Here is a 26982-nt window from a genome sequence, read left to right as displayed (position 1 = left end):
GGGAAATTTGTTTCTCTAACAACAATGGTATAAACCTCATGCCTAGTGTTCTGGTGCCAGTGACAAAATAATAGCTTTCAACTCTAAACTCCAGAACCAATGAGGAAGGAAGAGCCATCTGAGGTGGGCACTCTCACTCAATGCCCCTTCAGCATCAGCCAGTGTGACCTTTCCTTAACCAAGCAGGGACTCGGAAGTCTGGATTCCAGTTATCTGTGTCAGCAAGCCACCCATATATTTGAACAAATATACTGCTCTATTTTGTCTTAAATTAAATATCTGTAACACAGAAAAAAATTCTAGTGTTTGTCAAAACCATGGAGAGATAAAGCAAAATCACATGTAAAACAGGAAAATATGGATCAAGCAACTGACAACTGAATGCAGTTCATCTTTAAAATTCTCTTTTCTGGGAGCCTCATATGACTGACTGTTCTGATTCCACTCACTCATTTATTACTTTAATTGCTCAACATTATTTATTGATTGTCTGTATGTGCCAGGTAATAGTCAAGATACTAGGGATACAGCATTGAATAAAATAGTCAAAATACTCTGTTCTAATAGAGCTTATATGCTGCCTTGCTATCCTTTTCCAATTCATTTTGCTATTTCTTCCCTTTTCTTTAATTAAATTTATTCACTACAGGCCAGGACCTATATTAAATGTGCAGCATCTACTAGTTTATGGAATCTCCTGAGAGCCCTACAGGTGGCACAGACTCTGTCCTCATTGTTAGACGAAGTGAGGCACAGAAGGTGACACTCTCTGAAATCTCTCAGCCAGCAAGTAGTACAGCCTCCAGTTTGGGGCCAGATTCTGCTTTCTCATTGTTCAGCCCGTGCCTTTTGGTCTCTTGATGGTTTTGGATGAATTTACTCATCCATTTGTAAGTACAATAAAGTCTAGTTTAAATAAAGTCAACTTCTCATCTGCATGGAGGTGCCATAAGGAGAATTGATTTTCTAACAACGATATAAACCTCATGCTTAGTCTACCTTTCTCCTACGTGTGTGTCCTCAGAGAATCTATCCATTTTAATTGTCAAACCTTTAGACCCTGCCCACTGCCAAAGCTCTATGCCAAGACCCCCCCCCCCCCGCCTCTGTTAGAATAAGGACCCACAAACCTCACAGGAGACTCTAGACCTGAGTCACAGGGCCCTGCCTCTCTGAGAGGCCTCATCTGCTCACACTTATCTGGCCCTTCATGCTACCCACCCTGGCTTTCTCGGTGTAGCTGGGTGCAGCCTGCTCTCTCCTGCCTCTGTCCACTCTGCACTCCGGGCCCTTTGGCTGCACGGCCCTGCCAAAGCCTCCCTTCCTGCTTGCCAGCTATACTCAGCCTTCAGGTATCAGCTCAAAGGCGCCCAAGAGCCTGTCCCTCATCCTGTAGGTTAGTTTAGGGTCCTCTTTTATAGTCCTGCATTATTGGTACATTTCATTTTTCCCAGTTATTAGTTTGCAATTATATATTTGCCTGATGACATGTTGACCTCTCCCAATGGAATACAGAGGCTCCTGGAGAGACACGGTCACATCCATTTTGCTCAACATTGTACTGTCAGGACTGGGACAGTACCTGTGACCCTGTGGGCCTCACCAAACCTGCACTGAATGAAAAATTTAAGGATTAAACAATCTGCTGCAGGCATATCTCACCATCAATTTCAACTCATTGCTACTGAATTTACATCTCACAAAGGTGACACTCCCTCAGAGTTGTCACACCACACTCATCCTGATTCAGACTGCCTTATGGCAATGACATTGTCTCTGTCAAATCACCTTCCTCCTTCTGTGTCTGTCTCAGCTCCCCATTCTATAGGTGCAGCAAGGATAAGCTTCTGTTTGAATTAATCTTTCTAAGGAGTGCCTTGGCCTATAGCCTCATAATCTCCAAAATGTACTTTGGGACAATCATCAACACAAGTGTATTTGTTTTGAGATCTTTGCTAAACTGGACCAGATATTCATTTACATGTACTGACTTATTCCTGGGGCCAAAACTTATCATCATAATATACTCATGGTTTCTGCCATTTCCCCTTCATGTAAATCTGATTTCTTTGGGATGAGATAATTAACTGAAGGTGAAAAACTGGTGTCTTGGAAAAAGATTTAAAAATTGACTTTGAACATAAGAAAGGGAAGTTCCACGGATAGCTCAATAAAGAATGCAAAGAAAGAGATCAGGAGTACTCCAAAGTTATCGACAATAGAAAATAGATTATAGGCTCTATTAGGGTCCAATAGGAGGGATTCCAGTTAGAAATAATGACTTTCCTCTATGATGAGGGTTATTAGAATGTTCACTTATATTTCTGGTTAAGGATGTCTGAACTGTAACTTTCCCCTGGGAGGCGCTTATTTGGACTCTTGAACCCGAGCCTGTGCATCAAACCCACGTGTGTCTGCGTCACCTGACCTGCCGGAACCCGCCCTTCTGGACCGGACCATAAGGACGGAGTGGGGGCAGGAAGGGGAAGGCAGCCCAGGGTTAGGGTTAGCCTCAGGGCCGCCAGGGAGAGGCTGGGAAGAGGCCAGGGGCCCCGTGTGCCTGGGTTTCCTGCAGGACCCCGTCAGTACTGACCGCGGCCACAGTTTCCGCCTCAGACGAGTTCTGGGAGAAGTCCCACTGTGCTCACGTCCCCAGGCCGTGGGTGCTTCTGCAGGGGGAGCTTCGGGCCCAGGGAGCAGCTGCAGGCCTGGTGGACAGCGTGCGGCAGGGGGTGCCCGGCGCGGGGTCCGCAGGGACGCGCCTCTGCGCGCTGCACGGCGAGGAGCTGAGGCATTTCTGCGAAGAGGACCCGGCGGCGCTGTGCTGGAGGTGACACCACCCCTGGGCTCCGGAGCCACCGCAGGGAGCCCCTGCACGACGCCGCCGGAGGCTGCCAGGTGAGCGCCTCTGCGCCCTGCGATGCCCGCGTGTGGACAGGTCTCGTTAGGGCTATGAATGTGCTGTTCTGAAATGGAGCAGGCAGACCAGAGATGCTGAGTAACCTGCCCAGAGAAACAGAGGCAAATGATAGCACCCAGTACTCCTGAGTGACTCCTACCTCCTGCTCAATTCCTCCCTCCCAGTCTTCTGACAACTCACATTCAGGATGGGAAGTTTTGCCTTTGGTCCTGGTGTTCCCCCTTTGAGATTTCTGCTCAGGCTCCGAATTCCACCCATTCTTTGGGACTCCCTAACTCTCCCAGGGTGCCTTGCTGGGCCATTTAATTTCGTGCTTGTCTTGTTGTCCCTGATGCAGATGGCCTGGCTTGGACACGTCAACCCTGCTGCTAGTACTACTCTGTCTAAATGGTTCTTATTTACAGTACATCTTTTTTTTTTTTTTTTTTTTTTTTTTTAAAGGAAAGACAGAGAGAAGGAAGGAAGGATAGAAGGAAGGAAGGAAGGAAGAAAGGGAAACATTTTTAAACATTTTCTTGTTTTATTGTATTCTGTTTCTCCGTTTTTTGTTACATGGGCTGGGGCCGGGAATCGAACCGAGGTCCTCCGGCATAGCAGGCAAGCACTTTGCCCGCTGAGCCACCGCGGCCCACCAAGTACATCTTTTTTCACCAACTCTCCACAATAACTCTCGTTTCTATAAGGGCTTACTATTTGCATAGGGCTTACAGCTACGTTAATGTTAATTAATGTTTTTATACAAACAACCTTCAGCTTTGGGCATTGGTTAGCCATTGCTTAAACAGGAGCAGCTGGGCGAGCACACAGGTGTGCTCACCTTCAAAGCCTACACATGCACGTGTGCCCTGAAGCAGGAATGGAGTTGCTAAGCACACAGTCTGTTCCTTATTCAACAAATATTTAGAGTGGGGGGTTATGATTTGAAAGAACTCAATATAGAGCTGAACTGCTTAATCTATCATCTTCCTATTGCACACAGATGAGTATTTGCCCCCAAAGTGGTATCAGTGACACTCTGTGCATAGTTTTCCCTGGTGGTGACCTGCAGGAGTTCTTACACATCTTCTAAGGAATCTAAATGTCCAGCATGTACACAGCTGTCAGCATAAAGCAGGTGACACCCATATGTGACCTACTGGCATGTTTCACCTGAGTATTACTTTATTGTAATAAACTGCAAATATTAGCTTTTATATAACAAATTACTATTTGTTATAAGTGAAGGTGTAGGATATTTTCCCTTCAACTTTCCTCTAGACCTACCTGAAAATATCTCTCATTAAATTTTTAATTTAATTGTAACCTACCTATTTGTCATCTACCGATTTCAGGTCTTAGCTACTTTCTAGCTGGACTTTGGGTAGGCAGGTGCCTGCCTTATTTTTATCCAGAAGGTTTCATATAGAATATAGATAATATTTCAGAGAACTTCTCGATATTTTCAGTATTCATTCAATATCAAATATTGCCTATACTCTTTAGTCTGCACACCACGATTTTCTAGGACCCTGAGTTACATTTCTCAACTCTGGTCCTAACCCAACATGAGATCCAACAAAATTAGCCTAATCACTTTTGTACCTAAATATGACTCAACTTTTTCATCACCTCACTTTGGCTTGCATTTTTTTTCTGCCTGAGTCTCTTTCCCAGAATCTACAAGTTTTCAACGTGCTTTATTTCTTCCAACTGTTAAAAGAAAAGTCACTGTCTCCATCTTGCCAAATGCTTCCATGAATGCTATACTTTTATGTGCAAAATTATGTACAATATTAATTCCATTCCTCTTTTAGCAGCAATCTGCATACAGGACCTTCGAATGAGTTTGGAAATAGAGTTGTTCTCTATTAAAAATTGGCCCTGTGTGTATCTTTGTGGGTGTCTCTTGAAAGTCTAATAAGTGTGTTTACCTAGAGCAGGGATTCTAGAGTTGAAAAGAGATTTAATTTTTATTGTATTATTTCTTTATCCCTTGACAGTTTTTACCACGTATTGTCTCTTTTACTTTTATGTAAACTCACAACGATTCTTCTAGCCCAAAATAATGATAATAATCATAATTATTCTTATGATTTATCCTGCAACTTGTAAAGAAAGAGACTGGGAAGCCAGTGGGGAAGAAGACTGTCAGTTGGAAGGTGAGGAGATATTGCACCTTTAAGAAGCTCCCCCATCCCATTCACCTGCCACCTTCCCCACTCTTCCAACACTCCTGGCTCCACCTGCTGAAGAACAAAATATCTTGGTACCACCCTGGATCATCCCCATTTCCTCAGGTTGTATTGTACGTCTCGTTCGTCTTTTTACCTTTCTTGCTGCCATCACATCCAAATGATAGACAGCTTTTCTGATCCTGATGTTACTTTAAAATTCAGTGCTGTATACTTAGCACGTAGAACCTCATACTCTATTTGTTTAAAAACAACTTTTGTGGATGAATGAAATAATATTTTGCAACACTGTGACAGATAAACATCTAATACTGACCACCTACATAGAAGAGGATCTTCTGAATTTTCAGCCTCTATTCCTGGCAACATGCCCTTAGATACAAATCTCCTCTTTCCTAAAACTTCAATTCATTGTTCCCTAACCCATCATTTTCATTTACGTACATGTGGTTACAGTCAGGGATACATGGCTCTCAACAACTTAGATTATTTTTGCCTTTATTAAAACTCTTATTAAAAAGAATTGAAGTTCTCATCTGAATTTTTTTCACTCAGTCATTAATAGGTGTTCTTAATGAACAAGAGATAGATGCTATGTGCTGTAGATTAAAGCCTGGTAAGAGAAACAAATCATTGCACTAACACACATTTCAATGTTATTGTAATAAAACACTTAAAAGTACAATGCCCAATGAGACTATGGAACAAGGCATTCATCTCTCAGGTGGAGGGTTAGGGAAGATCAGGATGGGATTTCTGAAGATCACTTGGGCTGTGAAAGGGAGACTGGAGTGGGGGGTGGGGAGATTCAAGTAGGAAGCCCTTGACCAAGTAAGAGATGATAATTGACTGGACTAGGTGGGGGTGGAAGGAAAGGAGAGACAGATGATGAAAGTGTATTCTGGATGTGTAATTTATCAGGAGAAAACTTTGGGAGATAATGAAGGATGATTTCTAGAATGAGCCAGGAAGGTGAGGGTGATATATATGGGGGGGGAGGGGGGAGGCAGAAAGCGAGCGAGCGAGGGAGAGAGAGAGAGCTGGGGAACACTGGAAGATGACCCAGTTTAGGAGGGACCGTCACGAGTTTGGTTTTTGACATCTTAAGTTTCAGATGACTGTGAGATAGCTGAGTGGGTATGTCAAGCAGCTGTTATGTGGATCTTCAGCTCACAAGAAGACTGGGGATCGTAAATCTGAGAGTCACCAGCCTAGAGAATCTGAAGCCCACAGGTATATGAGATCCTGGAAAGAAAATGTGAACTGAGAAGAGCATGAGCCTAATGTCCCCACATTTAAAGGTGAAATAGGGAAAGAGGAAGCCATGGGGAAGACTGAGAAGAAACTAACCAAGAGGTAACAGATGGCCAAGGACAATGCTGAAGACTTTTATTTCTAAAGCAATGCCAGGATTTTGAGTTATCTCATTGGGTAGGAATTCCTGTGTAATAGTTAATATCTGCAAAAACAGAGATCTGAATTGCAAATTAACAGCACCTGGTATTTCCTGTGTCATTTTTACAATCTGAAAAAATTAATTTCTCCACCATTTGACAATATTATAAGAAAGTATTAAACAATGTCTATGTTGCTAAAAATTAAAATGTTATAGATAAATATACTTATATCCAACCTCATAACCATGTGTATTCTTAGATGATACTTACAGAGTTACTCTCAACCAAAAATGTAGTTTCGTGTATATGGAGTTTTCACATATAAAGGGATTTTTTTTCTTGCTTGTAAATATTGTTAAAATTTATATATGACAGTTTGGTGAAATGTGGTTCCAATAATACAGGAGTTAGCTAGGAATGAACACTGGGTATCAGTACTGGTTTAGAACAATCTTTTTTTTATTGTTTTTTTTTGCTGGAGTCACATACTAAGAGAACCTACTCTAAGAAGGCCAATTTGCTGTTATTAACGTATTAGACAGTTTAACTTTAGAAGAGCTCAAATCATTTACAAACTTTTGTTTAGCAAACTAAAACAGATTTTGGTACCAAAGGAGTGGGAGGCTGCTGCATTTGCCATTACCAAGCATGCTGGAATGGCTTTTTAGAAGGATAAGAGGGATATTCTGGAAGAATTATGAGGAGCTTCACAGAGAAAGCATAGATTGCTTTGGAGAAATTATTGGTGGCTTAGAGAAGGAAGACAGGGTTCCAAAAGTTGGAAATAGGCAAGACAGCCAATATTGACAGCTTTTCCAATACACATCTTCAGTATAGGACTGTCTTCAAAGAATAACCCAATCACTTTCCTGAATAAAGCATTCTCTTCAAAACTTTCTTCATAGCCTCCATTATCTGTTTGTTTCTAAGACTATAGATAATAGGATTCAGGAAAGGAGGGACTATAGAATAGAACACAGAGGTGATCATGTCCTGAATTGTGCGTGAAGAGGAGGTTGGCTTCATATACACAGCAGCAGCAGAGCTGAGAAAGACAGACACCACGAGGATGTGAGGGACACAGGTGGAGAAGGCTTTTCCCTGCTCTCCCCTGGTTGGAAATTTGAGCACAGTGGAAAATATGTAAACATAAGACCTAATAATAAAGACAAAGCAACCACCAACAGTCACCAGTGCAGAGATAAAAATTGAAATTTCATTGCTGAAGGTGTCAGAGCAGGAGAGCTTCAGTAGAGAGGGGACATCACAGAAGAACTGATTGACGACATGGGACTGACAGAAGTGCAGCCGGAATGTGTTCCCAGTGTGGAACCCAGAGTAGGCCACACCACTGAGCACAGAGAACAGTGTCATCTGGACACAGACCCGAGGGTTCATGATCATGGGGTAGTGGAGGGGCTGGCAGATGGCCACATAGCGGTCATGGGCCATGGAGGTGAGGAACATCACCTCCACAAATGCACAGAAGAGGACCATGAAGATCTGAGTTGCACACCCATCCCCTGAGATGGTCCTGTTGTCAGTGAGAAAGGTGACACAAGCCTTGGGGACAGTGACAGAAATGTAGCACATGTCTAAGACAGACAGGTTCCTGAGGAAGAAGTACATGGGGGTGTGAAGATTCTTGTTGAAGGTTGTCACAGTGACAATGAGAAGGTTCCCCATCAGGGTTGCCAAGTACATCAGCAGGAAGATCATGGCATGCAAGATTCTGTACTCCCACACATCAGAAAATCGTGTAAGCAGGAATTCATTCTCCATTGTAGAGTTGAGCATCTTTAGGTAATTTTCCTTGAGCATGGAGAAAGCACATAATCCCTAAACAACATGGAGAATCAACATGAGGAAGAAAATCAGCCCAGATACGTTTATGAGTTCATATTTATCCAAATTTATTCTTTGTAGTCCACTTTAGCAATTAGAAAACAGCATGGTGTTGCCTTATGGTCCTTTAGTTTCCCTGCTTGTGTGCCTTATTTACAGTGCATGGGCTGCAAATGAAATATAATCCATTAAAATCTGTGCCCACATTTGGTTAAGTTTTTATGCTGAACCAGCTATTTATCATTATAATTGTAGTCAAAATTTGCATGGAAGGATAGGCAAACTAATGGTACAGACTGACTCTTTGGCAGTACTCTATAAATGTCAACACATCATTAGATGCTGACCAAACATAATTTGAATAAATGGAGGGTACTACTATCGTATCAGAACCTTTAAAACTTTATGTATGCTGGAAATCTTTTATCTGATCAATAGTAAGAAAGTTATTTTTATTTCTAATTCTACAATTTGACTTGATATTGATTTCATTTGGAAATTCACCTTCAAGAATTCCTCCCTCTTAACACCACCTTCTTATTGGCTACACACGTCTCTTCCATGTATGTATTGATTTTGCACTTTATCTTAATGTTTGATTCTTTAACCTTCCTTATGTCTCTCTGTCTCTCTCACGCTCTCTTTCTCTCCCTGCTTACCTAAATTGTTTATTAGTTCCTTGTGTTTTATTTTTTCTTTCCTAGCCTAAATGTCATAATCAACAAATTGGATAATATACACAACTTTTTATTCATTTAGAATGTCATGTGTAGTTTGTTTGTATTACTCACATTGTACAAACTTTAATTCTCGTTAAAAGTACAAATTGTGAAGTAACGTAGGCAATATTAAAATGAAAAAATAAACTGCATCGATGAAAGATCCAAAGACTTGTTATTCCAAATAAATGCAATGGAAGAGCAGTCATTCAAAGCCAGTTTTGTCCACTCAGAAAATAAATTCCCACAGGTTGTATTTTTTCCACCAGAATTCCTGATCTTACTGAGCTTGATTGTTTCCCACTTCAACAATCCCTGCTCCTCATAAAACCTGAGCACTTCCTTTTACAGGTCCATCCCAGGCTGTCAACTAGTGCTGGAGCTACGAGACCATGGTTTGGGGATTGTTAAATGATGGCTATTGAGAGCTGAAAAATCACTTCATTGACGTCCTACCTATTACATTGAGTGCTAAGGGCACCATGAGAACTGCTCAAATCATTCTCCATACTCATTGCTATATTTCTTGTCCTTTCCCAACACTGTGCTATAATTTCAAATCAGGATAATTAGCTTTAATATGTTCCTTACTGACGTACTAAAGTATCTAAGTGGTCCCAGTTTCTTCTACATGTCAATATAATTTCATTATCACTTCTAAAATCTCTGTGACTTTTCTAATAAAGGAGAGTTACAGCTTGAACAGAGAAATACTGGGAACCTAATTTGGGTCAATTCTGGGCACAAAATCAATTTTTTTGTTTTTAAGAAAAATAAAGTAACTTGAAATAAATTTATTTTATATACTGTGTGAGAAATGTAATCTGCAATAATCTTATTTTGTACACTAACAATGTGAGAAATCATAAGAGACTAATAACTTAAATCTTTCAATACGAAGCTATTCTTATGTATTCTCACCTAGGTTTTCTTCCTTACCTGCTGAGGTAGAGAATGGAACCATCCATTTGTTCCACTCACCATTATAATCTTCATTCTCTCTCCTCTTTCACTGATGCTAATATATCCCGTTAAGTTACTTCTATTCCATATGGTGTTTGAATTTTCAAATTCAAATGCCTAGGTTTCTTTGTTCATAAAATGAAATCTGAAACTCTGATCCATTTATTTATTATTTTACCTTTTTGCTACTTTTTAAATTAGGTTTCCTTATACAATGTTACAGCCATCTCAATTTTTTCTTTGAAACATAACAATCTGGCTCCTTGCAGCACCTAAGCATCTAATTCCAAGAACATTTACATCACAGTATCTATTGGTTGATACATCAATCTTCAATTTACAGCGACTCCTTAACCCTGGAGCATACTACAAGTATTTCTACTCCTGGGTCTGCATCTGTGACCTCCTGTTTCCCTTATTATCTTAGACATTTACTTCATTAAAGGCATATGGGAGATTCAAGGTATCAGTACTCAATAGCCAGTTCCAAATTGCATTATGACATTCCACACTTCTTCATTTGGAATACCCTTCCTTCCTCTCTCTCCTTCCCCCTCCTCCTTCTATTTGTCATCTTTGTTGTACTGCTGTCATCTAATCTTCCACCACTCTGTCTCTGCTTTGGCCCTCTCTCTTGGAGCTTCACTCTTCTTTCTCCCTTATGTCCTGTCCAGATTGCAGTCAGTAGCTCTTATAATTCTGGCAAATTAGTAACACACACTTCATGTTGTATTTTGAAAATAAAATTGCACTTAATGATCTTATACCTCCCTGACTGCCAGTAAAACGTCACTAACAATATTATTTTTTTAATGATCACTTATCTAATTGAACTTGAGTACATCTTAGATCTCCATCATTTTATTATAAAATACTTTTAGTTCTGTCAAAGTGTTGTTTAATTTAGACCAACTTAGATATTATTTCATGTAACTGAAATTCCTAGCAAGAAGGTCTCCAATAAATATATCCAATAAGGCTCCCCAGTTAACTGAAAATTATTAAAATATTTCAAAAAAGGTGCTTCGGAAATATTACCAAAAAATCCTTAAAATACATTATTTTGGGGGAAGATTCTAGAGGGTGGTTGTACTTCTGCTTTTCTTTTTTTGTTTTCCAACTTTGCTAACCAAACTTTCTAACTACAGTCATCTAGTACCATCAATATTTATTCCAATATTTGGGGGTTAAAAAATACAAAAGAATGTTAACCTTACTTGAAAAAAAAGAAAACTTGATGAATTCACTGTTTAATTCATGCATTCAATAATTTCCCACAATTAATCTTCTTAGTTCTAGAAAACAAAAATAATTACAGCTAACATTTTTCCTTGCAACTTAATATAAGTAGATATTTTCATAGGAATAATAATTTATTTTTAAAAATTTTGAAATTTATACTGCTGAAATGTTTCATACTGTGTGTGAAAATATTGTGGTGTTTTCCAAGAACACCTGGACATATGTGAGAATGTGAATAAGCTCAGAGGGATGAGCTGATGACAACATAAACACAGGCATTGTTGGTAAGACAAGGGTATTTAACTGATGTTGATAAGTTGTGAAGATTTCATATGTTTTTGCAACCCATACAAGAAAACTTGCAGACCCCTAAAAGAAGCCCTCAATGTACAAAAGCACAGCACATATTATACTGGACCTGTTTAAATTATCTTCCATGAGGTCCTGAACCTGTGGAGTATACACTTCCAGTCCTACTTAACCTTGTACTCTCGACTTCTCGACCGTAAGAGAATGTTAACCATGCTCCTCCATCTCACATTCTTATTTTCCTGTTCCCTTTTTCTTGTGAACAGAGTTCCAACTTACAACACAGAGAACCTTTGCTAATTGCAAGAAGTCAGGGCAGGTGTCCCTTTCAGACTCATAAGATAAAAATCTTCCCCTCTTTTGTTCCTGATGCTCTTTATTTTAGGAGCAGTTTAAGAATTTCATTAACTGTTGCTACTGTTTTAAGCTAACCTATTAACAGAGGTTTTACTGATAACATTGTAATAACAACTTGATTGAAAATGGCTATTTCAATATTTATAAATAACTCTAACTTTCTAAAGGCAGTCACGCTGCACGTTGAGACTTTAAAAATATTACTGAAATTTTTGCTCAGCAAATTATGTATCAGATTTCACTACTGTATACTTTAACAGCAACAAATTTTCAGAATTTGAGCATAGGGTAAAGAATATTTGCCAATTTTAGATTTCTATTCTGAATTTCCATGTGACAGCATAACACATTTATAACTCTGTGTCCTTCAAGGAAGGGATGTTATATACCCAGACTCTGCCATTTACTTTTTTACAGCTTTAAGACCAAACTTACAATAGTTTTTTGAAATTCTAATTGTTTAAATGAAAACTTAGAGTTAAGTAAGTAACTATAAGTCAAATAACAATCTGTACAAAATGCTCATAGGATGCCAGAATTCATTTAAAGCAACTAATTTCATACTCTTGTTATGCATAAGATATACATTAATAGCAACTGCTTCATCATGGCCTAAATCAGTCTTTATATGGAGAGATGGTCCAAAAAAGTCAATAAGAAAACAGGTTATCAACAACTGCTAAGAAAGAGGTTTCCTGGTTCCTGTAAAGCAGAAACACTACCTTTCACAAAACACTCCTGCAGCACTGGGGTGAGCTGCAATTATGTACTACCCAGTAATGCATCACCTATGAAGCTTGGTCCTGACCTGTGAGAGGACAAAAAGCATCTTCTGGTAGCTAAATTAGATATCTGAGAAAGTATAAACTTTTAAGCCACAATCATATGCAAATACTGAAACCTTATAGAAGGAGTTCAAAGAATCCTCAGTCATAAAACAGTTCCCAAGTCATAGATCATAAACAATCTCAAAACCATCTACAGATTCTTAACCTTCTCTTCAAGGCCAGCTCAGGGCACACATGCACACCTCCTTCAGCCACAAGCCTTCAGGCTCCACACATCTTCGTGAAGATCTGTCATGTCTGTAATTATGAGGTTAAGGCAGAAAAAGAATGAGTTGTACCATTTCTTTGAGACCTTGGTTTATTGTAGTCTGCATTCATTTAGTCCAGGGATTAGTGGACCCTCATTTACAGGCTGACTGCCAGGGCCCCAAAATGATCGTGCACAGACATGTGGCTCCAAAGCTTAAAGTACTTATGATTGTGTATCTAAAAAGGTGCTATCTATTTTCAGAAAAGACTTCATTCCTCCAGAAGGAAAGAACAACTGAAAACTCTACTTTTATCAAAGGAGTTTTCCACCAGAATGAGGGGTTTAAAGAAGATTTCACTCCAATTCAAGGACTTCCCCTCAAATTTTGGATTTCATTCAACAAACATGAGGATCTTCAAAGGAAGATTTCATAGACATCAAGAACCAGCTTTAGACTGTAATGTTTCTATACACAGAAACAGCAGCCTGGGGCCTTGTTTGCATTCTCTTCCAGAGCTGCCTCTTCCAAAATAGAGCAAGCACAGTCCTGCTTGCTTGAGCCAATCAATTTGTTTTTTCTTAAGTACAGTTTTAAGGGAAATATAACAATTTATTGGGGTTCTGATAACATTTTCCTAATAGAACAGAACCAACATATGTCTGTTTTCATATATACTTATGGATATTATCCCTGAAAGTATTAAAAAATCCAAAGGACTTTGCAAAACACCATGATTTTACAGGATTTATAGTACCTGGTCTACTTTATGAGGCGGCAGTAAAGGGGCCCAGTTTATTGTCCAATTTTCTCCAGGAAGCCCTGTGAGCATTACTATTATAAAATCATTAAACTCTTGTGTCAGTAGAATTGTAAATGAAAACATCTGTTTAAAGTTACCAGCAAAAGGAGTAATGAAGGTTACTTCCTCAACTCTGCCATCATTCCATCTCCCTGTGAAGACAAGACATCCAGGTCTGAAACACATCAGCCTGGTCACTTGGGAGGTGAGGACTGGAAGAAATAATTTCAGAAGTCCCTCCTCAGCCTTCAGCAACTCTACAAAGCAGGAATGTGGGGAAAGCAGCAGACCACTTGGTGATGCTTTAGTTAAAGGGACCATAGTCATAGGGGTGAAGGTCCCAGTGAGTTCTAGCTGACAGGAGGAGAAGCAGCTGTGATACCCCATGGAGCATGTGTGGATACAACAGTTCTATGGCAAAGTAGACACAGTGAGGAGTTAAAGAAGAAATTAATATAAAGGAAACAAATTTAATTTCTCAAAATCAAATCAAACCTCTTAAAACTGAAAAGCAAATAATCCTCAGGTATACTGGGATGGGGGTGGGGGACAGAAGTTTTTGATGTGCTGCATTTAGCTGAGTTATAAAGAAGAATCCTGTTTGTGAAAACAGCGTCAATATTGAGGCTATGTAGTTAAGGAGAATAAGTGAAGAACGAGGATGGGGGAAGTGCCCTCTGGAAAGAGAGGAGGATGGAAAGGGGACCAAATGTGAAATATGCCTCTTTTATTCCAGAAACAGTAAGTGGTACTTTAATTTCCCTCAAAGAGCAGGCTCATAATCAATTCTAGCTTCAAAGAAACTGCATCCCATCCACTCTTCTCTTTTCCAGCTGCAATTCTTCAAGAACTGCTGAATGTCCTCTCTCTTAACAACAGTTCCTTCATCAGCAAATTTCTTGAGAGGACAGAGCAGGGATGCTTCTGTCCCTCCACATCTGTTTTGCTGGAATCACCTCTATCAGTGCAATTATCCACTCAATCTGCACTTCCATTAACAGTTTTCAATCTGCTAAAAATGCTGGGACTGAGATTTTTTAAATAAATGAATATAAAGTAGACACTGGTCTCATTGTGGGAGCACCCTTTCGATCTAAATTTTCCATTCTAATTCCATTTAAAGTCTCTCTCAAAACACAGGGAGCAAGGACTTGTGCTGTTTCCTGAGGATGTCTCTATGTCAAATGAACCATCTCAGGAGTGGAACTGGCTCTCGAACAGAAACATCCATTATCCATGGTGGAGCCTCGTTCTGTCCTGTGTGCTATCTTTTATGCAGCCATGAGGTTTGCTCAGACAAGGGTCACTTTTTGACAGTGAAAGGGAAAAAATGCATTTTTAAAGTCCTAACTTTGATTCAGTTCCTACCTGGATCCCAATTGTACGTCCCAGTGACATCAGCTTTTATTGAAAGTTGTTAGAGCAGTTTCCAAGGCCAACATTCAGTTGCAAAAGGCAAAGATCCTTCAGAAGAGGCACTGAGCACTTTTTGAAGTGGTGCTGATTGTGCTTTCAGCTGTGGCTTTACCTAATATCCTTTAAGTTATGAAGGTGCTGTTAGAAGGCATGGTGTGGAGGAATTAACAACTGTGGAGCTGACCACTTGGGAGAAGGGGACACTCTGCAGGCCCATGACTCCTTGACTCTCAGGTGACTGAACCTGGCTTCTGCACTCCACACCCAGACAGAAAGAATGGAGCTGCTGGCCAGATGTCCACCCACACACTGAGTGTGGCTGAAAGCAGTGGACTCAAGATATCCCTGAAATATTAAAGCGCTAGTGGAAACAATGGTTAAAGTATTCACTAATGTAAGTGAGCTGTTACCAGAAGACTATGAGCTATCTAGTCTAGACTTGTGGTCACTGAAGCTGTGGAATATTTCCAGAGCCATAAAGATTTCTTATTCACGACACCTATCCAATGGGCAAATGATGATGAATAGTCTTTACTTGTGATTATAATATATGAATTATAGAACTTTATACAGGAAAATTTGGAAACTTTTGGAGGGAATATGTCTTTGTCTCTTTTTTTTTTTTAGCAACATACATTTTAAATGCACATTACTTTTCAAAAGCACAGTGGGTAAATCCCACTCCTTTCATGAATGTTTAAAATCAAACATAAACAAATATTTATTAAACCATAAATACTAATTAAGATATTTTACTGGTTATTTCTAATACAAGCAGAAGTAGATATATTTTTGCATTTTCCAATTACAAATTGGTTATTGCAGTCTATGTTCTTACTGTTTCTACATTTCATGCTAAAAATATTATTGTTTATAATTAAATTTAATATGTTTGCATATATTCCACATCAGTGAAGCTGAAGAAACATCTCAAACTCCTTTATAAGTGTTGGCAAAATGATCAGGATGCCAGGTCCATGAAAATAAGGTTTTCTCTCATGCCCGCAGCATTTCCCTCTCATGAATGGAGTGATTTTCAATAGTGAGGCCAAACTGACAGGATTTGTTTAATAGAAAAAACTGTCCTTCTGAAATTGTTCAAACTGTGTACATAAATGAATTGTATGTTATCATCAGATCCTCAGTCTTCCAGTTCAAGAATCCCTTAGAAATTTACTTCTTGTTTCTGCTAAGGCTACAACACCAATGGTTTTGAATCTTTCATAGATAAACGAAGGGTTGTTGAGACAGGGTTTTACCCCATGGAAGCACTCAAAACAAAATCACTCTTTTGTTTTATCTCCCCTCCTTTTACTTGAAAACTTTATTCTATCAAAACGGTGTTTTGAAAAACAAAACAAAAACAAGCAGTGAGCATTGCAGGATACAAGTGAAGATGATTCATGAACAAAGGTAAAGAGGAAAAGAAAATTATTATCATCAAAAACTCACAAGTTAATATTGTGTTTAACATGCTGGAGAGGCAAGCCAGGATTTCTGGTAAGGGTCCAGAGTTTTTGCAGGTGCAGGATGAGTGGGCATCTTCAATGGCAATGGCAGAGACCTTGACAGGAGACATTTTGTTTTATAACAAGGACATCTGTGTTCAGTTTTATTTTAAAATGTGGGGATATAATGGCATTACAGAAAGCCTCTGGGACACAGCCTTTGTACCAAGAACAGCCAGTGCCCAGGGGCAATTTCAAGGATATAATTGTCTCTAGATGGTGAGGAAATAGGGCCCAAATGAAAACTGCATGAACATCACTTTTGTATATGAAGAAATACTAATATTTGAACCTGTGAATATCTTGTGCATTCTGGAAAACAAGGAGTAGAGAAGAGGCTGCCAGCCAGCCTCTGCCAAATCCCTGGAAACAAGGTCATCCCACTCATCCTCAGGGTTGCCCTTTGAAGAATGGAATGATTTTCACTAGTGAGGCCAAACTCAAAGGATTTGTTTCATGAACAAAACAACCCTTTTGAAATTAAAAAAAATAAAGGGATTTAATGCTATTTACCAACATCGAGCCAAAGCCCAGCACATCACAAAAGCATTTAGACTAGTAGCTGGCACGTAGCCCACATTAGAAAGTGTGACAATATCGATCATATTCTTCACCAAGATGGTGTGTATTAATCAGGCAGACCCTGTCAGGAAAGTGAAAGACTTTCCATACTTCTTAGAGGTACTACTTAATATTTCTGTCATTGATTTCCAGTTTATTTCAACTATGCTCAGAAAACACAATCATTAAGAACTTTATCTGCTGAAATATTGTTGATTTTTGCCTGAGTACATATTCTATTTTGAGACATGCTCAAAAGGCTCTGAATTAGGGAAGGAGTGGGGAAACTGTCAAAATCCAGAGTAAGCTAACTTACCAGTTCAGTGATGCCATTCTCCAAAGACTTTCTCCATCTCATTTCTTGGGGAAAGGAATCCTCAACTTGCTGTAATAGAGGATTCTAATGAAGAATGTCTTAGTTTTACTAACCATAATAAAAATTATAACTATGCATATGCCAATTACCATAAGGTAAGTAATTCTGATTACTAATTACAACTTCTCATTTAATAGTTTCCTGGCATTACAAATCCCTACAAATTTCAGGATTTTCCTCAAAAAACACATATTGAAGAGAAAGCAAAATTTTCAGAGTTACTTAAAAAATGTCTATTCTGTATCATGGGAGTGAAAATTCATATATGTGCTTATTATGATATGCTATTCAATCATGCTGTGCAAGTGCTTTACGCCTTTACTGATGTTTGCCCATTTTTAATAATGTAAATATGTTATATTTTCCTTTCCAATGATGATTTTCAAATTTTTAATGTTCTCCTCTGTGCTCTGCTACATTATGCAGTATTTGCTTTAAAGATACATTTGTAGGTGCATATAAATCTGTGATTATGTCTTCCTATTAATTAACTTCCTCATCTTGATGTAAAATCCCTCTTAACATTAAACATACTTCATGGTTTAGGTGTTGACCCATGATGGAGAGGCAAGCCAGGGGAACTGGGTTTTACTAGACACACAGCCAAGCCAGCTATCTTATGGCTTGTGTTAAACTGAATATTTTCCATTTTGTTTAAATATTTATTTTAAATGCATTTCTCCATTTATTTAAAGTGTTATTTCATAAAAGTAGCATGTAATTAGGTCTTGAATTGTTTTCAGTTCACTTTGATAATCTATATGTAATTGCATTCTTTAGTTTACTTGCATTGTCTACTGAATGCAATTGGTTGTATATTCAGTCTACAGTCAGGTCCCTTGTTTGCTATTTGTGCCAATCTTTTCTTATCCAAATTTTCTTCTATTGGATTGATAAAATATTTACTTTTACATTTTACCCACAGAATAGATTTTTTGGTCATCCAATTGGTTTCCATCATTAATTCTTCCAGAAATATCAATTATTTTCACTTATGACATTGATAATATGATTACTTAACTAGGGATGTAAAGGACTTGTCCACAGGAAACTACATAACATTGCTAAAGGAAATCAAAGGAGATCTAAATAGGTGGAAAGACACTCCCTGCTCATGGATAGGAAGGATAAATATAGTTAGGATGTCAATTTCCCCCAAATTGATCTACAGATTTAAAACCAATCAAAATTCTGATAATCTACTTTGAAAATTTGGAAAAGCTAACTACCAAATTCATCAGGAAGGGAAAGAGACCCTGAATAGCTAAAAGTATCCTAAACTGTTGTGCCCCGCACCACACTGTTGTGCCCCAACCCATACCTTGCATCCAGCTACCCATACACCCCACAAACACAAGAATTTAAACTACTCAAGGAAATCAACTCCCAAAGTAAATCAATCAAGGTATTTACAAGCAACAAAAGCAACAGAAAGTCACTAGGCATATCACAATGCTGAAAGTTATAGCACAGCCTCATGACAAAATTAAATATCAGGGGTGACAGAGACATTGAAACAACTAATCCAAGATGCTCATATAACTCTACTTAAGAAAATAAGTGTGATGGCAAATGACATAAAGGTGATCAAGAAGAGAGTAGAAGAGCATAAACAGGAATTTTAAAGAATAATAGATAACAGATATCACAGAGATTAAAGTCAATGTTGACCAAATAAAAAACATACTAGAGGCACACAATGGCAGATTTGAAGAGACAGAAGAAACAATATGCAATCTAGTGGACAGGATAAATGATTCTGAACATTCAAAACAGCAAATGAAAAAAAAGATGGAAACATTTGAATTGGATCTCAGGGAAATGATAGACAAAACAAAGCACACAGATAAAAAAATCATTGGTGTCCCAGAAGGAGAAGAGAGGAGTAAAGGGCTAGGAAGAGTAGTTGAGAATATAATGGGTAAAAACTTTCCAACCCTTTTAAAGGACAAATACACTAGTCAAAGAAGCTCTATGAACTCCAAACAGAACTTCCTCAAGACACATGCTAATCAGTCTGTCAAATGTTAGTGAGAAGCAGAAAATTCTGAAAGCAGCAAGAGAAAAACAATCTACTATATACAATGGAATCGACAGAAGACTGAGTTCAGACTACTCAACTGGCCTCATGGAGGCAAGAAGGTAGTGATATGATATATTTAAAATCCTGAAAGAGAAAGACATCCAGCCAAGAATTCTGCACCCAGCCAAACTGTCCTTCAAAATTGAGGGAGAGAATAAAATTTTCACAGACGAACAAATCCTGAAAGAATCCGTTGACAAGAGACTGGTCCTACAAGAAAGGGAGTTCTGCCAATTAAAAAAAAAAGACAGGAGAAGGAGGTCTGGAGGAGGGCACAGAATTAAAGAGTACCAGTAAGGGTAACTTAAAGGATAAAAGGAGAAAGAGGGGAAAGAATATATAGATCTGACAAATAGAAAAAAAAGAAAAGATGGTGGATTCAAGACACCCCTTCTCAGTAATAACTTTGAATATTAAAGGACTAAACTTACCAATTAAAATATACAAATTGACAGAATGTATTAAGAAATATAATCCAGGACTTCCTGGAAGATGGCGGCTTAGTAAGACGCGCGGATCTTAGTTTCTTCTCCAGGACACCTACTAGGGGAGTAGAAACGATACAGAAAGCGCCCAAAGCCACAACAGAGATAAAAAAGACAGCGTACCCCATCCTGGAACGGCTGGCTGGCTGAGAGAAGCAGCTCGGGTGAGATCGCCGAGGCGCGCGGGCCTTACCGGGCGGGGTGGCAAGCGGCCGGAGTTACTCCCTTCCCCCTTCCCGGGCCGGCTGGGAGAATTGGAGAGGCGGTCCCCTGAAACAAAGACGGCTGGCGCCCACACCACGCGCAGCCCCCGGACCAACTGAGAGAATTGGATTGGAAACCCCCAGGCCGCGGAGAACGGTGACGGGTGGGGGAGGCCCCTTCCAAACCCGTGATTCCCGGGGAACGTGCACTCTCTCGGGCGGGCCGCTGCCGCTGGCGCCCTCCCGCCACGCTTGTTGCCCAGGGCCGACTAGGAAATTCGGAAGGGCTCTTTCCCTGGCTGCGGCGACCAGCAACCCTCCCTGCGTTCGGACCCCGGGCCGGCTCAAGCCGTTTCGGCTAGCGAATCCCCAGGACGGCGAGAGTTTTCCAAAGTTTAAGGTCCCACAGCACCTTTTACTGGTGGGACCCGCAGACAAACGTGTGCCACGAGCGCCACCTACTGGGCAGGATAAGAAAAACAGAACCCAGAGATTTCACAGAAAAATATTACAACCTTGCTGGGTCCAACACCAAGAGAAATCTGAATAAATGCCCAGACGCCAGCAGCAGAAGATAACTGTCCACGCTCAAAAGACTGAGAATATGGCTCAGTCAAAGGAACAAACCAATAGCTCAAATGAGACACAAGAGCTGAGACAACTAATGCTGAATATACGAACAGAAATGGAAATCCTCTTCAAAAATGAAATCGATAAATTGAGGGAGGACATGAAGAGGACATGGGCTGAACATAAAGAAGAAATAGAAAAACTGAAAAAACAAATCGCAGAACTTATGGAAGTGAAGGATAAAGTAGCAAACATAGAAAAAATAATGGATAGCTACAATGATAGATTTAAAGAGACAGAAGATAGAATTAGTGATTTGGAGGATGGAACATCTGAATTCCAAAAAGAAACAGAAACTATAGGGAAAAGAATGGAAAAATTTGAACAGGGTATCAGGGAACTCAAGGACAATATGAACCGCACAAATATACGTGTTGTGGGTGTCCCAGAAGGAGAAGAGAAGGGAAAAGGAGGAGAAAAACTAATGGAAGAAATTATCACTGAAAATTTCCCAACTCTTATGAAAGACCTAAAATTACAGATCCAAGAAGTGCAGCGCACCCCAAAGAGATTAGACCCAAATAGGCGTTCTCCAAGACACTTACTAGTTAGAATGTCAGAGGTCAAAGAGAAAGAGAAGATCTTGAAAGCAGCAAGAGAAAAACAATCCATTACATACAAGGGAAACCCAATAAGACTTTGTGTAGATTTCTCAGCAGAAACCATGGAAGCTAGAAGACAGTGGGATGATATATTTAAAATACTAAAAGAGAAAAACTGCCAACCAAGACTCCTATATCCAGCAAAATTATCCTTCAAAAATGAGGGAGAAATTAAAACATTCTCAGACAAAAAGTCACTGAAAGAATTTGTGACCAAGAGACCAGCTCTGCAAGAAATACTAAAGCGAGCACTAGAGTCAGATACAAAAAGACAGAAGAGAGAGATATGGAAAAGAGTATAGAAAGAAGGAAAATCAGATAGGATATATATAATAAAAAAGGCAAAATGTTAGAGGAAAATATTATCCAAACAGTAATAACACTAAATGTCAATGGACTGAATTCCCCAATCAAAAGACATAGATTGGCAGAATGGATTAAAAAACAGGATCCTTCGATATGCTGTCTACAGGAAACACATCTTAGACCCAAAGATAAACATAGGTTGAAAGTGAAAGGTTGGGAAAAGATATTTCATGCAAATAACAACCAGAAAAGAGCAGGAGTGGCTATACTAATATCTAACAAATTAGACTTCAAATGTAAAACAGTTAAAAGAGACAAAGAAGGACACTATATACTAATAAAAGGAACAATTAAACAAGAAGACATAACAATCATAAATACTTACGCACCGAATCAGAATGCCCCAAAATACGTGAGGAATATACTGCAAACACTGAAAAGGGAAATAGACTCATATACCATAATAGTTGGAGACTTCAACTCACCACTCTCATCAAGGGACAGAACATCTAGACAGAGGATCAACAAAGAAATAGAGAATCTGAATATTACTATAAATGAACTAGACTTAATAGACATTTATAGGACATTACATCCCACAACAGCAGGATACACCTTTTTCTCAAGTGCTCATGGATCATTCTCAAAGATAGACCATATGCTGGGTCACAAAGCAAGTCTCAACAAATTTAAAAAGATTGAAATCTTACACAACACTTTCTCGGACCATAAAGGAATGATGTTGGAAATCAATAATAGGCAGAGTGCCAGAAAATTCACAAATACGTGGAGGCTCAACAACACACTCCTAAACAACGACTGGGTCAAAGAAGAAATTGCAAGAGAAATTAGCAAATACCTCGAGGCGAATGAAAATGAAAACACAACATATCAAAACTTATGGGACACAGCAAAGGCAGTGCTAAGAGGGAAATTTATTGCTCTAAATGCCTATATCAGAAAAGAAGAAAAGGCAAAAATTCAGGAATTAACTATCCATTTGGAAGAACTGGAGAAAGAACAGCAAGCTAACCCCAAAGCAAGCAAAAGGAAAGAAATAACAAAGATTAGAGCAGAAATAAATGAAATTGAAAACATGAAAACAATAGAGAAAATCAATAAGGCCAGAAGTTGGTTCTATGAGAAAATCAATAAGATTGATGGGCCCTTAGCAAGATTGACAAAAAGAAGAAGAGAGCGGATGCAAATAAATAAGATCAGAAATGGAAGAGGAGACATAACTACTGACCTCACAGAAATAAAGGAGGTAATAACAGGATACTATGAACAACTTTACACTAATAAATACAACAATTTAGAGGAAATGGACGGGTTCCTGGAAAGACATGAACAACCAACTTTGACTCAAGAAGACATAGATGACCTCAACAAACCAATCACAAGTAAAGAAATTGAATTAGTCATTCAAAAGCTTCCTAAAAAGAAAAGTCCAGGACCAGATGGCTTCACATGTGAATTCTACCAAACGTTCCAGAAAGAATTAGTACCAATTCTCTTCAAACTCTTCAAAAAAATCGAAGTGGAGGGAAAACTACCTAATTCATTCTATGAAGCCAACATCACCCTCATACCAAAACCAGGCAAAGATATTACAAAAAAAGAAAACTACAGACCAATCTCTCTAATGAATACAGATGCAAAAATCCTCAATAAAATTCTAGCAAATCGTATCCAACAACACATTAAAAGAATTATACATCATGACCAAGTAGGATTCATCCCAGGTATGCAAGGATGGTTCAACATAAGAAAATCAATTAATGTAATACACCATATCAACAAATCAAAGCAGAAAAATCACATGATCATCTCAATTGATGCAGAGAAGGCATTTGACAAGATTCAACATCCTTTCCTGTTGAAAACACTTCAAAAGATAGGAATACAAGGGAACTTCCTTAAAATGATAGAGGGAATATATGAAAAACCCACAGCTAATATCATCCTCAATGGGGAAAAATTGAAAACTTTCCCCCTAAGATCAGGAACAAGACAAGGATGTCCACTATCACCACTATTATTCAACATTGTGTTGGAGGTTCTAGCCAGAGCAATTAGACAAGAAAAAGAAATACAAGGCATCAAAATTGGAAAGGAAGAAGTAAAACTATCACTGTTTGCTGACGATATGATACTATACGTCGAAAACCCGGAAAAATCCACAACAAAACTACTAGAGCTAATAAATGAGTACAGCAAAGTAGCAGGTTACAAGATCAACATTCAAAAATCTGTAGCATTTCTATACACTAGTAATGAACAAGCTGAGGGGGAAATCAAGAAACGAATCCCATTTACAATTGCAACTAAAAGAATAAAATACCTAGGAATAAATTTAACTAAAGAGACAAAAAACCTATATAAAGAAAACTACAAAAAACTGCTAAAAGAAATCACAGAAGACCTAAATAGATGGAAGGGCATACCGTGTTCATGGATTGGAAGACTAAATATAGTTAAGATGTCAATCCTACCTAAATTGATTTACAGATTCAATGCAATACCAATCAAAATCCCAACAACTTATTTTTCAGAAATAGAAAAACCAATAAGCAAATTTATCTGGAAGGGCAGGGTGCCCCGAATTGCTAAAAACATCTTGAGGAAAAAAAACGAAGCTGGAGGTCTCGCGCTGCCTGACTTTAAGGTATATTATGAAGCCACAGTGGTCAAAACAGCATGGTATTGGCATAAAGATAGATATATCGACCAATGGAATCGAATAGAGTGCTCAGATATAGACCCTCTCATCTATGGACATTTGATCTTTGATAAGGCAGTCAAGCCAACTCACCTGGGACAGAGCAGTCTCTTCAATAAATGGTGCCTAGAGAACTGGATATCCATATGCAAAAGAATGAAAGAAGATCCATCTCTCACACCCTATACAAAAGTTAACTCAAAATGGATCAAAGATCTAAACATTAGGTCTAAGACCATAAAACAGTTAGAGGAAAATGTTGGGAGATATCTTATGGATCTTACAACTGGAGGCGGTTTTATGGACCTTAAACCTAAAACAAGAGCACTGAAGAAGGAAATAAATAAATGGGAACTCCTCAAAATTAAACACTTTTGTGCATCAAAGAACTTCATCAAGAAAGTAGAAAGACAGCCTTCACAATGGGAGACAATATTTGGAAATGATATATCAGATAAAGGTCTAGTATCCAGAATTTATAAAGAGATTGTTCATCTCAACAACAAAGACAGCCAACCGAATTACAAAATGGGAAAAAGACTTGAACAGACACCTCTCAGAAGAGGAAATACGGATGGCCAAGAGGCACATGAAGAGATGCTCAATGTCCCTGGCCATTAGAGAAATGCAAATCAAAACCACAATGAGATATCATCTCACACCCACCAGAATGGCCATTATCAACAAAACAGAAAATGACAAGTGCTGGAGAGGATGCGGAGAAAGAGGCACACTTATCCACTGTTGGTGGGAATGTCAAACGGTGCAACCACTGTGGAAGGCAGTTTGGCGGTTCCTCAAAAAGCTGAATATAGAATTGCCATACCACCCAGCAATACCATTGCTAGGTATCTACTCAAAGGACTTAAGGGCAAAGACACAAACGGACATTTGCACACCAATGTTTATAGCAGCATTATTTACAATTGCAAAGAGATGGAAACAGCCAAAATCTCCATCAACAGAAGAGTGGCTAAACAAACTGTGGTATATACATACGATGGAATATTATGCAGCTTTAAGACAAGATAAACTTATGAACCATGTAATAACATGGATGGACCTAGAGAATATTATGCTGAGTGAATCCAGCCAAAAACTAAAGGACAAATACTGTATGGTCCCACTGATGTGAACGGACATTCGAGAATAAACTTGAAATATGTCATTGGTAACAGAGTTCAGCAGGAGTTAGAAACAGGGTAAGACAATGGGTAATTGAAGCTGAAGGGATACAGACTGTGCAACAGGACTAGATACAAAAACTCAAAAATGGACAGCACAATAATACCTAATTGTAAAGTAATCATGTTAAAACACTGAATGAAGCTGCATCTGAGCTATAGGTTTTTGTTTTGTTTTGTTTTGTTTTGTTTTGATTTTACTATTATTACTTTTATTTTTTTCTCTATATTATCATTCTATATCTTTTTTCGGTTATGTTGCTAGTTCTTCTAAACCAATGCAAATGTACTAAGAAATGATGATCATGCATCTATGTGATGATGTTAAGAATTAATGATTGCATGTGTAGAATGGTATGATCTCTAAATGTTGGGTTAATTTCTTTTTTTCCGTTAATTAAAAAAAAAAAAAAAGAGAAGGGATAATTGGAGATGAAGGGATACAGACTGTACAACGGGACTGGATATAAAAACTCAGAAATGGACAGCACAATACTACCCAATTGTAATGCAATTATGTTAAAACACTGAATGAAGCTGCATGTGAGGTATAGGTTTTTTGTTTTTGTTTTTTTTTTTTTTCTTTCTATTATTGTTTTAATTCTTATTCTGTTGTCTTTTTATTTCTTTTTCTAAATTGATGCAAATGTACTAAGAAATGATGAATATGCAACTATGTGATGTTATTAAGAATTACTGAATGTACATGTAGATTGGAATGATTTCTAATTGTTTTGTTAATTCTTTTTTTTAATTAATAAAAAAAAAAAAAGAAATATAATCCAGCAATATGCTGCTTATAAGAGACTCATCATAAACACAAGGATACAAATACACTGAAGGTGAAATGATAGAAAAATATTGTCCACATGAGTTGCAACCAAAAGAAAGCAGGAGCAGTATCATGGTCAGGTTCACATATCAACATGATCAGGTAGTGGCACCTCTTTATCTGGTTGGGGAAGATCTGGCCTGTCTTTTGCTATGAGGACATTTCATAAAATTAAAACATGATCATGTGAGGTACATCCACAGCTCATTCTATTTGTAATCAGCCAAGGGGAGTGCCTTCTTTAATGAGTGATGCTTAATCTAATCTCAGAAAGCCTTTTAAGGAGGAATCAGAAAGACAGGCTCTCTTCCTG

General features: G+C 38.6%; 1 protein-coding gene across 19 annotated transcripts in view; it reads right to left on the bottom strand.

Annotated features, from left to right (window-relative positions):
• Positions 1 to 1124: 1124 nt before the first annotated feature.
• The window catches only part of LOC143664209 (olfactory receptor 14C36-like), a 52825-nt gene continuing 26967 nt past the window's right edge, over positions 1125 to 26982 (bottom strand). For 6 of the 19 annotated variants that reach the window (XM_077137833.1, XM_077137834.1, XM_077137836.1 and 3 more), the window contains 2 exons: positions 17563 to 17631; positions 6969 to 8327 (listed from right to left, as the gene is read on the bottom strand). In XM_077137833.1, coding sequence (XP_076993948.1) covers positions 7350 to 8327; positions 17563 to 17631 — 1047 coding nt within the window. In that variant the 3' untranslated portion in view covers positions 6969 to 7349. Of the gene's footprint in view, positions 1614 to 2082; positions 3004 to 6968; positions 8328 to 11232; positions 11311 to 16629; positions 16742 to 17562; positions 17632 to 26982 lie in introns of those variants that run through there. The other 13 variants (XM_077137840.1, XM_077137839.1, XM_077137843.1 and 10 more) reach the window with 7 other exon arrangements.

This window comes from Tamandua tetradactyla, chromosome 20 (genome assembly GCF_023851605.1).
Source record: "Tamandua tetradactyla isolate mTamTet1 chromosome 20, mTamTet1.pri, whole genome shotgun sequence".
Taxonomy (NCBI): Eukaryota; Metazoa; Chordata; class Mammalia; order Pilosa; family Myrmecophagidae; genus Tamandua; species Tamandua tetradactyla.
Note: the sequence above shows the minus strand (reverse complement) of the source record. Positions and strands in the feature narration are given on the sequence as shown.